Genomic DNA, 16,348 nt, shown 5'->3' with positions numbered 1-16,348 from the left:
AAACAAATTTATTTTCTTAATTATATTCTAACCAGATTCTTTGTCTCCTGTAGAATGTAAAAATTCGAATATAAAGATGAGTATCATGCACGATGTTTCGTAATATCGATAATAGAAAATCGATATAGAAAAATAGGAACGATAGCAGATTGTATTAGCATTGAGATTCATGTAGGTACTTACATACATAAATATATACATTTACGTAAGATAAGGTATATTTTTGATACCGACGGTATGGTGATTTTAAATGATAGTCATAAAAGAAATTGTGGATGTTACGATGAAATTTGGAAGGTTCGGAAGACGAGGTTGAAAGGGAAGTCGACTCCACTAGAATAGACTTACGATAAGTTGGTCTGGGTATCATACTCCAGACGGCCTTGAATCCTTTGCCCTCGATATTCTCGTCGCTGTGGAAACGTAGCCAGAGGTATCTCGTCTTCGAAGTGATCTCAGGCGGGAAATTCGAGCCGCAGAACTTTCCTAGGAGGTTCGAATATCCGTGCTTGCCGTCACGGACCTCGAGAGAATCGAAACGACACTCGGGACTGTCCTCAAGCTTGAATTCGTCCCGAAAGTCCAGCTTCAGCAACATACCCTCGTCAGCTGTGTGAAAATAATGGAAACGTTTATTGAATAGAGGAGATATGTGTCTTACTTTTCACTTGTTTCGATATCGAGTAAAACTTATCGAGAACAATTTTTAAGTTTCGCAAAAATAAAAAAATATTGACAAAATTTGATTTTACGTCGTTGATTATCTTAATTGAACCACGTTAAAATTTATAATTAATAATTATATAAAGTATCCTTTTTAATTATCTAATAAATAAAGCGTGACAATATTGTAAATATTTTTTTGGAATAAAAATTTTAACGAAATATTTTCTACGATCAAGTAGGTTGATCCTTCGATTCTCTCGAAAGATTTTCTTCGAAAATCGTGAAAAATGAACATCGTTAAAGCTCGAGAGACTAACGCTAGGTAGGTTTGCTTTATTTAGAGTAACGAACGTGGCCGACAATAAAACTAAGCGTTCTCTCATTACTTACACTCCCTTTTTTCTCTTTTTTATTTGCTTTTTCTTTTCTTTTTCTTTTTTTTTGCTGAAAATAAAAAGTAAAGTTTCAGTAGGAACAGAGAAGAATCAAACCGATATTCGACCTCGCCCTCGAGGAATACGAATGTGTTTTACCGGCACACGACTTACTCGACAAATATTCTAATGTCGTTAGCCTCGGAGCAGTTCGGTTTGGATTCTAGCCAAATTGTTCGTCGGACACGTCACGTCGTTCTTTGCCTTGCTTTTTCGTCGCTCTTTTTGCTGTACATATTTGAGAGAGAGAGAGAGAGAGAGAGAGAGAGAGGATCTGTATATTTTCTATTACATTTTTTCTTTAGGATCCACTTTAACGATCATTAAATGATTCTTCTTAAATAAAATCAATTTCCTTTTTTTTTTATCTCTTTTTCTCTGTTCACTCAGAGGCATATTTTATTTCGCCATATTGCTTGATCCAAAGGAAAATCTTTTCCTGGACTTTTTTTTTTTAACTGAAATTAAGCTCGCTAAATTGAAATATTAGATCTTAGATTAGAGAGGATGTACGGTTACATTTAATAATACTCGAATAGGCATGAAATTTATTGGTTGAAAAAGAAATACACGTATGTCGTTAGAAAGAACGACAGGATTCACGATTTACTGCCTCTTCTTTTTTCGCAATATCTGTTTGTGTGTACACGAGGAACATACATACGTATGTATTTTATGTATGTTGACATAAAATATATATCTTACGTACGATATTGTAGGAAGCCACCGAGATAAAAAACTTTCTACTATCAAGTTATTAAACTCGACAATATCTCTCGTTTATTGACACCCTTTAAAAGAAAAACAAAAAGGGAGATATTAAAAGGGAAGGATGAACCCGATTATTATTTCGAGTTTTTCTTATGTATCATCGACTTATATTCTTACATCTATCTTGTTATCTTGGATACATTTAACGCCAACCTTTACTTACTACACTCTTCTTTTTTACTTTCAACGGATCGAGGTTTTGGAGAAGGAAATCTTTTTCGATAAGAGCGCAAACGATCGACCGACCATTCTTTGGTCGGTAGACGTGTGCGCCAGAGCGAACATTAATTTCTACAAAGTCAGCGCACATAAAAAGAAGGATAGAATTTTCTGTGAGTAAGTCGAACGAATACATATGTATGTGTGACTCTAATGTATATGTATAGATCGAAATAAAATCTTTATAAATCAAGTATATTTTTATATAAAATGGAAGAACAAATCTCTTTACAAATTGAATCGAGAATTTAATTCTTTCTTCGTCGAAATGTATACTTTGTTATGTATTTTACTAATACAATCTATGCGTATGCATTAACACAATTACGTGTCAATAAAATTTATTTATATGAAAAGAAAACTGAAATCTCTCTCTCTCTCTCTCTTTCTCTCTCTCTCTCTTTCTTTCTTTTTTTTTCTCTAGAAATTCATTCGAAAATTTTATTTCTTTTTCGTAAAATATATATTTTTGCATACATTAAATTAATTTACATTACATACATTACATACATTAAATTTTTACATACATTACATACATTAAATTAATTTTTTATATTCTACGATTAAATATAATCTTTACGCATTGACGTAACGTGAACAAGTAAAATTCATACAAGCAAAAGTATCTATAAATGTTTAATCCGAAATACGATTTTTTTTTCGTTGATAAAAAACACGCGTATTTTATATTAACTTTTCTAACTTATGATCAAGTTTTTTTGTTAAAAAAAAGAAAAAAGAAAAAGAGAAAGAGGAAAAGATAAGAAAGATATGAAAAAGGTCCTTTATCAAGACTGACCGATCAACGAAGTTTGACCCAGTTCGTAAAACCGCATCATTCATCTTACAATAGAATCAATGAAAAACTGAATCCTCCTCGACAGATTTAAGAAGAAGCTTGTCGTCCCAAGGAATTTCAAACCCTATGGAACATTCGTGAACATTTATATCTTTCCTTCTCCAGTAACATACTCTACGGGTGGAAAGGAGAAAGGATACGTAGAGTTTAGTGCTAGAGATGCGATCTAGTAATGAGGTCGTTCAAATGCAAACGTTACTTTGCCTTCCTTGCACGCGCCAAGCTTATCCAAGAATTATTCGTGGACGAACCGATCGTTAGGATTCACTTTATCTTCTCCTCGTTTGGAAACCAAACGATGAGTAAGGTATAAATGTATACTATATACTTATAATATACATATACTGAAACATGTTATGTCTCTCTTTCTCTCTCTCTCTCTATCTATCTATCTATCTATCTATCTATCTATCTATCTATCTATATCTATATATTTCAATTACATTTGTATGTATTACGAGACAAAATAATTCTCGAATAATATCAACCGATCAATCAATTTTCCCTTGGAAATAATAGGAACCGTACGGGACCACATAAATGTGTGTATGTATGTGTGCGTGTATGTGTATATCTGTAGAATGTAGATCGTATGGGAATAACACGTTCGATCGTTCCTTTATCAAGGTGTTTATGAAGTCGTAAGCTGGTTCACGTACATGTTCCTCGTTAATCCGGAATAAGAATCGATGGTTTCGGTGTTAATGAAAGTAGCGGATAATGCAAACGAGCATGGGCTTAGGAAGCTCGTAAAGTATCGATTCCAGTTACTTTAATTTCTTTTCTTTTTACCGATTTCTTTCTTATTTAATAGATGTTTTTAAATAGGATCATTTTTCATTTAACGCGGAAGAAAACATACTTAATTGATCAGATAATTGTACGCTTTAATTAATGACTTCAATTAGATAATTGATATAATCTGCATAATTTACAGTTATATGATTTTTAATAAATTTTTCTTTAGAATTTTGTTAGTCTTTTTTTCTCGAGATAATCGCGTTATGGTAATCGTGTAGATAATATATTTTATTTTCAAAGTCACGAAGAAGGTTATTTCATTTGAACGTAATTTTAGAACAATCATGACGTATCATAAGAAAAAAAAATATATAACTAAAAAGTTATGTAATGTTCCGTTCATCGAATACGAAAGCGTTGTGAGATGTTATGTATGAGAAGATATTTATGAGAAAGTATGAATGAAATTTTGGCAAGGATCAACGAAAAACCCACGCGAAAATCGCGTCTCGTTTAACGTCTTTCGTACGTAAGATGTGGGCGGAATGTACACAGGAATCATCAATGCTTGGGAGAAAAATTGTTGAACATAGTTTGAAAGGAATTTGCTGTCTACTCTTTTAAAACGTTTTTCCATTTCGGTAGACGGAAATATTTTTATGAATAATAAAATAGCTATATTTAAGATTATCATCTATATAAAATATATATAATATTATATATACATATAAAGGAAGAAAGGAAGATAGTACAAATTGTATGGGTTAGATGAAAACAAAATCTCCAAGATTTTTTTTGCATTTATAATCGATACGTGACTATGCATGAAATTTTTATTGCTTTCGTAGAACTAAAATCTTTTGTCGAATTTTTTTCTTCTTTCTTTTTGTTTTTTTTTTTTTTTTTTTTTTTTAATAGAATTCATTTATCTGTAATATCTGTAAAACTTCTAATTATTATTTAAGCTTAACGGAATATACGGTATTAACATAAAAGATATTGAGTTTGTCAATAATTTTTATGTAACAATAAATTTAGTCTTTCAAATAAAATAACATTTTTGAATCACTGAAAGAAGCTTCACCTTTGTGAATAAGCATGTAAATTTAGAAAAGAATTTATGATGCGTTTGCATACGTATGCAAGTATAGTTTTGAATAAGTAGGAATGTGTTTGTTGTAAACGAGAGAGAGAGAGAGAGAGAGAGAGAGAGAGAGAGAGAGAGAGAGAGAGAGAGAGAGACGAGAAAGAAACGTTTTCTAACATATTTATTGAAAGTTTCAATGTGATCGCTAGGGAATGCAAAATCAAGAATTTCACGATAAATTATATGTACGTATATTCAAAGCAATTTAACCATAGACGTTTGTGTCGATTCGCGATTCACATATTTTAAAAATGAAACGAAAGGAGAAGAAGAAAAAGAAAATAAAATAAAAGAAAGAAAGAAAGAAAGGGAAAAAAGAATATGAATTTTCACATGAATGAAAATAGATATTAGTATTCGCGGATGGATACAATAGAATCTTTGAAAAGGAATCGTGACAATATTCCATTCCCGTAGAAAATTTCAATTCCATTGAATTAAAACATCAAGATGGCTGAATAGTACTTTTCTCCCTTATCACTGAGAAGAACTAGGATATCGATTAGATGTCAAGGATGCCGATAGACGTGAGATTAACGAACAGCTTTTCTAGCACGTCGAAGGATCTCAATCACGTCAATGTTACAAGGTCATCGAAGAGAATTCTACTTTCTTGAGGATTCTCGAGTATGAAGAAAGATGTTCGAAGAAAGTTAGGAAAAATTTTTTAACATTTCATTCCTTTCTCCCTCTCTCTCTCTCTCTCTCTCTCTCTCTCTTTCTCTCTCTTTCTTTTTTCTTTTTTTCCCTTCTCTAACCAAATAATAAAGGTTTTACTTTAAGAAATGTGAAAGAATATGTAAATACTAGAACACGGAGGTATTCGTTTTCGAAACTTTTCCTTTCTCTCGCATTATTACGTGACTCGACCAGGACATGGAGAAGTTTCGAGAGAAAATTTTCAATGGCTTCTCGGCTTGCTTGGCGAACACAAGTGCGAAAATATACATTCGCACCTTTGCGAAAGTTCTCTGGTGCAAAATGCCAAGCTCAGAGAGCCTACTTTTGGAAATCTACTCGCGAACTGCTGCTGTAAAGCTTTTCTTACATTACTCTCTTTCTCTCTCTCTCTCTCTCTTTCAGTCTCTCTATTTCTCTCTCTCTCTCTCTCTCTCTCTCTTTCTATCACTTTGAAACAAAGTTCCATCTTTCGTATGTAAAGTACGGAAGAGAAGCGTATTACGTATTACGCATACAATAAACAAGGGAGAAACTATTATACTACTAAATCGTTCTCCGGGGTGTACTCGAACTTAAGAAGTTTCTACCTTAATCCAGAGATCGTTGTTTGTTTCGCGAACCTCGAGGAAATAATATTCAAAGATAAACAATTTGGAAATTTTAACGAACGCAATCCGTTAACATGCCTATCGTTCGTTTATCGACCTAAAATCATTCCACGTTATTTAGAAATAAAGTATCGATCTCTTTTTCTTTTTATCTCTTTCTTTCTCAATCTTCCTTCTACGTCAACTTCGCTATCAAGAAGCTCTTTTTAGAGATTTGTTCAGTAACAGAGAATAGTTTAACGTTGGAAGCATTTTACTGTTGAAAAGCACATTCGAATTTTCCTCCTCGACGTTATAGTATGCGGTCGGCATGGATAAGGGTGTGTGTCTTGCATGTGCCATGTCCTCACGCTTTCCGGAAGTTGAACGGGCTAACCGCTCTGTTCCAGGAACTCTCATGAAACGGGTTGCATCAACCTTTCTCTCTATCTCTCTCTATCTCTCTCTCTCGCTTTTTCTCTCTTTTTCTCACGTTTCTCGTCTGTTCTAGATGTTTATTACCGTTATTCGCCGAGTAGTCGGCCAAATATTCGTAGATTTTTCAGAGGACGCACTCTCGGAAGTAATATAAGAGAGAGAGAGAGAGAGAGAGAGACAGAGACAGAGAGAGAAAAAGAGAGAGAGAGAGACGGTGATAGAAGAAAAATAGTAGAAAATATATTTAAAGTTTATGGTTCGGAAGTAACACCATGAACTAATCTTGTATTACACCGAAAGTGCAACGTTCGAATTTCGAGCTTGAATTTCGGAATTATATTTTATTTTCCGTTGAATTTGAATATCCAAAACTAATGTTCGTAAATGTGTATATTTATATATAGATACATAAGTATATTTCGAATTCCAAATTTGTGGAAGGCGTATATATGTATATTATGTGCATAAATGGAATCGATAAGGATGAGATCTTTACAATACTTATATATTTCGAACGGAATACTCGAAAGTACGTCGTCGAGAAAATACGTTGGGTTACGTCTGGAAAAGACATTTATCGTTAATACTGGTTCGACCTCGACTCTTGTGCTTTTTCTGGCGCCATTCTCGATGCTTAAAAGCGAAAAACTCTGCCTCTGTCGGGAACATATTTTACAAAGCAGAACCTAACTATGGATTAATTTTTTTATTTCGACAGCTTGATAGTGCACGTGAAAAATAATACTTTTAATATATAGTAATTTCATTAATGATTTAACTATTAATTATTAACTATTATCTAATTAAATATTGTTATCAATATTCTTCATAATTTCTATTTTACTTGTTTCTTTGAAATAATGTGCGACCTTGTGTAGAAATATTTCGAGAAAATTTTTGATCGATGAGGTGATACATATACTTATGTATACGTAGGTATATGTATATATACATATATGATATACCTATCTATATACTCTTGTCTCTGGCACGCTAATGCATAAATATCCGCACGAAAATTCGTCGTGAAATCGTTAGCAAGTCTGTCACGCCTTTCCAGGAAATTTGCAATTTCCGTTCTTCGACGAAAGAGAGCGTTATGGAGGATTCCGTGAATCGATTATCGATGAATCTGCAGGATGTTAGAAGGTGGGCGTTAATATTTTATGTCAGAGAAAGAAACTCGAGAAAAGAAATTTCATCGTTGATCTACGTTCTTCGGGAAAATTAAGATTATTTTGAAATTATGTTTTTCCTATGATTACATACACACACATATATATATATATATATATATATTTAGATATTTATATATAATATAATATATATTTATATATACAATATAATATATATATATATGTATTTAGATATTTATATATAATATAATATATATTTATATATACAATATAATATATATATATATATATATGTATATATATTTCAGATTTATTTGCAATGCAAATTTCCGACATTTAATGAGCAATGTATTTAGAGTATGAGGAAGATCGAATTAGCCAGTGTGTTTGTAATTATTTGTATGTGGCCTGATATCATGCGGAGTTGTGTGTTATTTGCTTCCGAAATGAAAGCAAACTATTTGCTTTCAAAATTGGAGAACGGAAGCATCCTTCGAATAACGAAATACGTAGAATCGTTGTGATCGATTAATCTCCCGAAAGTATCTCAATGTATAATAACAAAACGTTTTAATAACGATCAAAATTCTTATAAGATCGATTAATTATTAAATTTGAAATATAACAATTTAATATAAAATCTCTACATTATATTTAAATTTCACTTATAAATCTTTGATTTTTCACTATAAATTTATATGATGAGTAATGTGTATCTTGTTCTTGTAAAGTCATAAAAATAAAACTCGTTAAGTTCTTACAATGTTCCATGAGAAGAGCTTAAGGCCGATAAGCTCCATGCGCTCGTCCTCCTTTTTATCAGCGTTATTTCTACGTTACGACGATGATATAATAATATTTTACAAGGTATAAGAAAGGTTCACGAAGAATAACACGAGTTGAGGAACGATAAGGATGTGAAACGTTTTATGTCTTGATATTTAGTCACTCTATATAAAACGATTGAGAGACTTTGATGTCGAGCATTTGTTCGAATGATTTTTACCTTGCAATAAATTTGAGAGCTTTTCAAATTTTTATTGAGCACACATTTTTGCCAAAGCTGTTAACAATATTTATCATTTGAATTTGTTCTTTTCGTTTAACTAACAGGATAAAATTATCATCTTTATTTTTATGTACTTGAGTAACAAAAAATTAGTGATTTATTCATCGTTATTTTTATCACATTTAATTGTTAAATAATAAATAAATAAAAGTAATTTCTGATTGACATTTCGTTTTCTTTTTATGTAATAATTACGATTTAAATGATTATGAAACAAGTCGATTCAGTTACTTTTAGATAGTTTTAATTTTAACGATTAAAAAAAAAAAGAATTTTATAGCATCGATATATGTTATTTTGTAAATGATTCGAAGAATTAGAAAAGATGTTAGATTAGGTACTTTTAAAAAGATTATTATCGCGTTTTCTCGTGTTAGAATACACTCTTAGAATTTTTCAACCGAGTTTCATTACTCTTTGCCAAGCCGACGCTTCATTAATTTCCCCTTTCACGCTAGCCGCGTTGCAATATGGATCCATGAGGATTAAAAACAAGAGAGAACATAGCAAAAGGTTGTTCCAGGTACCTATGGCTGGAATACTTCTTCCAGAATTCTTCTTAGAAATTTCAACAGTCTTTATATATGCCGCAGACGTAGTAAAAGGCGAAGAGAAAAGTACGACAAAGAGCACGTGGTGGAATTTTCTTTCGTAGAATTAAAATTTAAGAAAAGTAAAAACGAAAGATATTTGCCAACGGAAAAGAAAAGAATCGTTGATTTTTAGTGTTTTTATCATGATGAAGCTTTCTCTTTCTCTCTGTCTATAAAATATTTCCGATTTCTCTATCCACACATTTTCAGACATCTTCCTTCTTACAACTGTCATAAAATTTATTGCCATAAAGTTTCAAGTTCGATATCCGCATAGAGAACTCACTCTCGATTATATTATTTTTATTAGAGTATAACTCGAACGAGAGATTACGGAAGTTATTCAAGAACCGTTCGTTTGAATAACTACCTATTTGATATTATTAGGTAGACAGTTTCGAATTTAGATCGAGGAGACTCCATGTCTATTCGGTAGTCTTCCACTATCGTCGATGATTTATCGAAATCAAGGAAGCATTCGACAATATCCTCTCACCTCATGAGATTCAAATAGCAAATACAATAATCTTGAGGTGGTAACTTCGGAGATAGGCATATATAGATGATATATATATATATATGTATATATATATATATATATATATAGAGAGAGAGAGAGAGAGAGAGAGAGAAAGAGAGAGATAGAAACAACTAGACCGCAAGAAGGGATAACTGGCATAGTGGCAAAACTGGCCTCTATCTACGCTAACTCCATTCCCGGATTCAGAATGGATTTCCGATAGCCAATTCGGATAATATCGTTCTATTGGTGCGAACGTCCTAACGACAAATTGGCTTATTTGAAATGGTCCCTGTACAACTTTATTCGCCTTTTTTATTTATTTTTTTTTGGTCGCTACCACACTTTTTTTCGTTATCACTTTTTTCGCGATCGCTCTCGTTTCAAATTCGAAGATAATCGACGTTTCAAATAATTGACCCGAATAATGAATTGCGAGTGATAGGTAGACGATCAAATGAAGAGTTTTGATTATTGCTTTCATTTCGTACATTTGTTTACACACCCTATTATTTATTCCTTCTCTCTTTCATTTCAATTATTTTTGTGCAAGCTTTGCAATTTCTCGAATTTAAAGCAAATCGATTCATAAACGAATCGGTTTAATTAACATTAAGCTTTCCGTTCTCGTATCATTCATATGATCTCGACCGATCGTAAAATTCTCATGTTACCGAGGTCAGACGATAATCGACGATGAGTAGAAGAGAATCATTTCAATTGCAATAAATCCCTTTGAACGATTTAATATACGGATGCGGAATGGTCCTTTATATATCCGAGGCTTCAAGAGCGAACATTCCGTGTCACTGCAATTAATGAACTAACCCTTTATGGACAGTGAGACCACTCGATCGCAAATCATTTCGACGTGCTCTTAAATACTAAAGATAAAGAGTAGAAATGAGATAGATGGATAAAGAGAGAAAAGAGAGAGAGGGAGAGATAGAGAGAGAGAGAGAGAGAGAGAAAAAAGAAAAAAGAAAGAGAGTGAAAGAAAGAGAAAGAGAGAAAGATAGAGACAACCAAAAAGGATGGTGGTGTAGTCTGATTTACGTGAGATCGCATTAAATGCTTCTTTGATGGCCCCTTACCTCCTGAGTGGTTGATAACTTGATTTGCTGTCCCACTTTGGAACTCAGCCACGACTTCCTACGTTGTGTCCACCGTTGTTGAGAGCTTTCCATCCCTTCCCCTTTTCTCTCTCTCTCTCTCTCTCTCTCTCTCTTTTCCTCTCTTTCTCTTTGCTTTTCCTTGACCCTTCTCTTTTCCTAACCACTCTCTGATGTAAGCTTTTTTCTAATTTTCAAGCCTCTCGTTTGACTCTTAAATGCGACAAAAAGAGCTTCTCGCATTTATTGATACTATACGAAATAAAAGATTGATAGGTCAAGCAAAATATCTAAATACAATATATATATATATATAATGCAACGTTAGCCACACTTATAGAATATTTCCTAAATAAATGTCGCACAGCAACGAAATCATTGTTCTCCAATCGATCGATCAACACGACAATAAACAAACAAAACACATTCTATGGTCATATCCAAATTGACAACACATTCGACTACATCGTATTTGTCGGTTATATTATTTGAAATTAAAAACAATTCTTTTATCTCATTATGCGTGCAATATCTCTAACTATAATATATAATTTTGCAGAATTATTGATTGGTTCCAAATAGAAAGAAAATGTCTGTTTAATGTTTACAAATAGTATTTGAGAATCGGCTATATATATCTGTATATATATAGATATATACAGTCGGTATATAGTATATATCTGTATATATACAAATACTGTAACATTGTCGTACCATCGAAATATCATTGATTGGTTAAACGGCGAGAATTTTATAACTATACATCTAAATAGGACGTAGAGACATCATTTAATAATTCTATAGTCACAGATTCATAAACGATGGTTACGTTATAATTAATACTCCAGTTCTATTACAAATATAAATATTTTAAATATATAACTTTATATTTGAGTATAACATATATTTTATAATACTGTTATTACCTTGCTATACACATTTTTTATTTTATCTTATGATATTTTTTCTATATTACGATCCTACGAAGAATTGCATTAAATTTTGAATTGTGTTATACCTTTGCTCGTTGGAATCAATTGTCTAGGTAATCAATCTTCTATATAACGTTACTTAAAGTTCCGATACTTTCGTGCTCATTAATTAGTAGTTTCGATTCGCTCTTTGATTATCTACCGTATTCCAGTATCGAAATATTCGTGTCGTGAAAAAAAGTTAGAGAAAGGCGGCTGACTGACTGATGCTTTGTAGATTGAACGGAGCGATAATTAAGAAACTTTCTTCTTTGCTCTTCTCTGAGAGGAATCATTCTTTGAAATTTAATATCGCATACTACGGTCAAACGCGATAATAAAGTGGGATGGGGACAAATGGATATACAAATTGACAAAGAGTTCTCCCGTTTTATTTCGACTCGTTAAAAATTTCACAGCTATTAGTTTATGTTTGCAAAATTTAATTAATCATTGAAGAAAATATAAAATTTTTATCTGGTTTTGATCTATTCTCGTTTACCTATCGTGACGTATCGATATATTTCATCGAAGACGATTTGATTGCAAAAATAATGAATTTTTATGAAAGACGAGATATAAAACTAAATTTTCAATTTCATTTTAATTTTATTTCAATTTCTGATTGTGAACGATAAAAACGAATTGATACGTCTTTAAAAATTTCTTTTTTCGGATCAATTATACCCATTTCATTGTAACGTCACTAATAATGTAGCACTTGATTTGACAACATAAATAGAATTCATGCAGAATTTTATTTGACGATTATCAGTAAAAAAAAAAAAAAATAAAAAAATAAAAAAGATTTATTGAATTACATTACGTAGAAAAAAGAAAAAAAGAAATAAATAATAATCGAACGAATATAAATATTTCTAATAATTCGATGAAATCTTTCGATAACTTCTATTTATTATTTTTCGTCTTCTATCATTGACGGTCAAAAGGACAGAGTTTTAGCAGATAACGAATAAACATAATGCATTCCTTTAGGCAAGGAAGAGGAATATAGAGAATAGAGGTCTCTATTTCCTACGTACGAAATATAAAGGTGCTACTGTAATACGTGGAAGAAGTAAAATAATGAAGGTAAAAGGGTGAACTACGGCATGGATGCTTTGAGTTTGCCATTCGAGGACGTTGCCTGCTTTAAAATCTGGAGGTTGTATACTTGACAAAGAAAAGAAATAAAGTAAAGGACAAAGGAAAAGGATGGAACGATGAAATATAAGGAGAGAAAAGAAATGGTAGAAGATAGAAGAAGAAGAAGAAGAAGAAGGAAAAGAAAAAAATAGGATATTTTCGCAATCAACTTCGTTCTCGAGAAAGAGAGAGAGAGAGAGAGAGAGAGAGAGAGAGAGAGAGAGAGAGAGAGAGAGAGAGAGAGAGAGAGAGAGAGAGATAGGAAAAAAGGAAAAGTAAAGACAAGGAAAGATAAAAAAAAAGAAAGAAACAGAGAAAAAGGAAGAGAAAGAGGAAAGGGTTGCTTAGACTCTAGACCCCGTCGGCCAACAGGTTAACTTTCGAGAAACGCCAACTTTTCCATCGGATTTAACGAAGTGCCACGTTCCTGTAACTTCTCTCATTTACCTTCGAGCCACTCCATATCGACTTTTTTCTTTGTTTTCTTTTACCACTCTTTTTCAAGAGACGCAAAACGATTTTGCACGATCACGATTAAATGCAATGTAAAACTTCAGTCACTAAGAGGAATAAAAGAGAAAAGAATGAAAAAAATCGGATATTTTTTACCGACAGTTAAGCCATTTTAAACATTTACGTCTAAGTAAAGTAGATATGCATCAGGTGTGAAAGTTGTTAAAAATTTTTACGATTCTTTGAATCTTCTTCTTCTTCTTCTTTTAAACGTTTTAAATTTCTTCATTCAAAAAATCGAACGTGAGAAAAGTTTGTTAATTAAGGAAAAAGGAAAGGACATTAATATTATTAAAAGTAAACTAATATATTATTTCTAATTGATATAATAAAATATATATTATATTTTATCATACATCTTAAAATTATAGAAAAGTATATTTAAAAAGACATACTAACAGAAAGAGTTTTTTCATTGAAGAAATTTTATTATTAATTCAAGGAAAGAAACATAAATGAGGTAATAGAATATGAAAGATAAATAATGTCGACGGTAAAGAAAGCTCAACACCTATTGGCGGAGACATTAAAAGTGGAGTTTAAGAAAGGTGCGCTAATTAGACGGGCTTCGATATAACTGAGAATTCTCTTAAGAGTGATAATATACATATTTAATGAGAAGACACAACGGGAGAAAGAAAATAGAGCGTGGAAAAGAAAAAGAAGAAGATAAAGACAAAGAGGAAGGGAAGAAAAAGAAGAAAGAAGAGGTAAAAGAAAAAAAATAAAAAGAATAAGAATAAGAGGACGAAGAAAGTGAAGAAGGTAGGGGATGAATGAAGTGAAATAAGAAAGGAATAAGAAAAATAAATGAAAGATTTAGTTTTAGAGAATAAAGAATAGAAAATGAAGAAAGAAAGGAAAGAAGGAAGAAAGGAAGGAAGGAAGGAAGGAAGGAAGGAAGGAAGGAAGGAAGGAAGGAAGGAAGGAATAAATGCAATTCTACGATTAATTAAAAAGGAAGAAGGAAAAAGAAGGTCTGTGAGATCTCTCGTTAGCTTCATGATCTTGGATGACCGATCAAGCGGACTCGTTTAACGAACTCGAGAGATGGTCGAACTTCCCGATTCTTCGTTATTCCAGCCTGGTGAAATTCTCTCTGGTTGAAAGAAGCTCTGAGAAAGAAAAAGAGAAAGAAAGAAAGATAGAGAGAAAGAGAGCGAGGGGGGGGGAAGGTAAGAGAGAAATGATGGGTAAGAAGAAGATGAAGTTCGAATCTTAGCTTTTCGAAGGTACTGGTAGAAGACAAGCTCGAACGAGCTGTGATCTCATTAACCGATATAAGAGTACCTGCTTAAAAGTGTTCCACATTTCCTAATGACAGGGTACCTTACTATAATAGCGTTATCATACTTACGAGCGAGCAATTAAAAAAGTTTCATCCGCGCAATTAGGACCTTTCGTGTGCACCTCAGCAATACTACTTGGCCCGTTTGCGTGTTCACTGACCTGAACTTACACGTCATCGCTGATAGAATGAAGAAAGAAGAAAAAAATGGAAGAAAAGAGAAAGAGAGATCGTTACGAAGTGATCTCGAGTGGATCCTTCCTTCACACCTTTACCATCGAACCTCGAAAATGAGATCTAGTTTTAGGTCTCTGTGAAGAGCATAAACATTAAAAATTTACGAAAAGACTTGTGTTTAAAATATAATAACATAGTCGAGAAAAATTATCTATTTTTTTACTTTTTTTTTGTTGTTAATTTTAGATAAAGAAACAAGAACTGTTCTTCTCACTCATTCGAGATTCAATGAACATATTTAAATATGTAGTATTATAATAACAAAGTGATATTAGTTCTTGCAAAAATAGATTGAACGAAAAAAAGGTGCACTTTTGTCTAACAAAATCTAAAAATTGTTGGAAACACAGAAAGTAGACGCGTCTGTTTATCGAAGTTTTATCAAACCGCGAAATAAAAAGAGAAAGAGAGAGAGAGAGAGAGAGAGAGAGAGAGAGAGAGAGAGAGATATTTCCTCAACGCCAACTTCGATTTAGAAATTCCGAGCATGGGCAACAGTGAACCAGGAAAACAATTCAACGTGACGATTTTCTCCGCAAATAGAAAAATTCCTTCGGTAAATAGTTGGAAGTATATATATATACATATATATATATATTTACTTATATATACACTTATATATATACACTTATATATATGTATATATTTCATTTTAAATTCCGATCAATGTTCTTAAGAAAAATAACAATTCTTGGATTAATGTAAGTTTACTTCAATTTAAACTATCTTAATATTTTTTTCTATTTTTATTAATTAACGTAACGATATTTGATTTAAGATCCGATAAAAGATAAGGAAGAAAATTAAAAAATTAAAAGGACGAAATCGTGTTAGGAAAGTATTTAAGTTAAAATCTCATAAGATAGAACGACTTAAGGAATCCCGTTTGGCATGGGTAGAAAATCGAATTCTTGTGAGAATTCAAGGAACAGCCAGGGTTTCCGAAGGGATGGAAAGAGGAGTTTAGATATGGTTGAATAAGAGGTAGGATAGGGATGTCGAGAAGGGTCCTTTCGATGGGTTCTACGTGGAACTTACTTAATCCTATGTCTCTGCCTCCGCGACGGCTATAATTACTTGACGTAATTTACATGCGGTCCTTAATACACCGTAATCACCTCTCGCATTCGCAATGGCCACCATTGTGCTCTGACAAACGAGTTATCTTAACAAAGTCACTTATGAAATCGGGCCTATGTACTCCCGTGTTTGTTCGAACT

The 16,348-nt window shown here is 32.4% G+C and overlaps 1 protein-coding gene across 2 annotated transcripts in view; it reads right to left on the bottom strand.

The window, feature by feature from the left end:
* LOC124425106 overlaps positions 1-16,348 on the bottom strand; it is a 106,802-nt gene that overhangs the window by 15,534 nt on the left and 74,920 nt on the right. For both annotated transcript variants that reach the window (XM_046964983.1, XM_046964984.1), the window contains exon 5: positions 349-609. In XM_046964983.1, the coding sequence (XP_046820939.1) occupies positions 349-609 (261 nt within the window). The remainder of the gene's footprint in view (positions 1-348; positions 610-16,348) is intronic.

This window comes from Vespa crabro, chromosome 6 (genome assembly GCF_910589235.1).
Source record: "Vespa crabro chromosome 6, iyVesCrab1.2, whole genome shotgun sequence".
In the NCBI taxonomy this organism is placed as follows: domain Eukaryota; kingdom Metazoa; phylum Arthropoda; class Insecta; order Hymenoptera; family Vespidae; genus Vespa; species Vespa crabro.
Note: the sequence above shows the minus strand (reverse complement) of the source record. Positions and strands in the feature narration are given on the sequence as shown.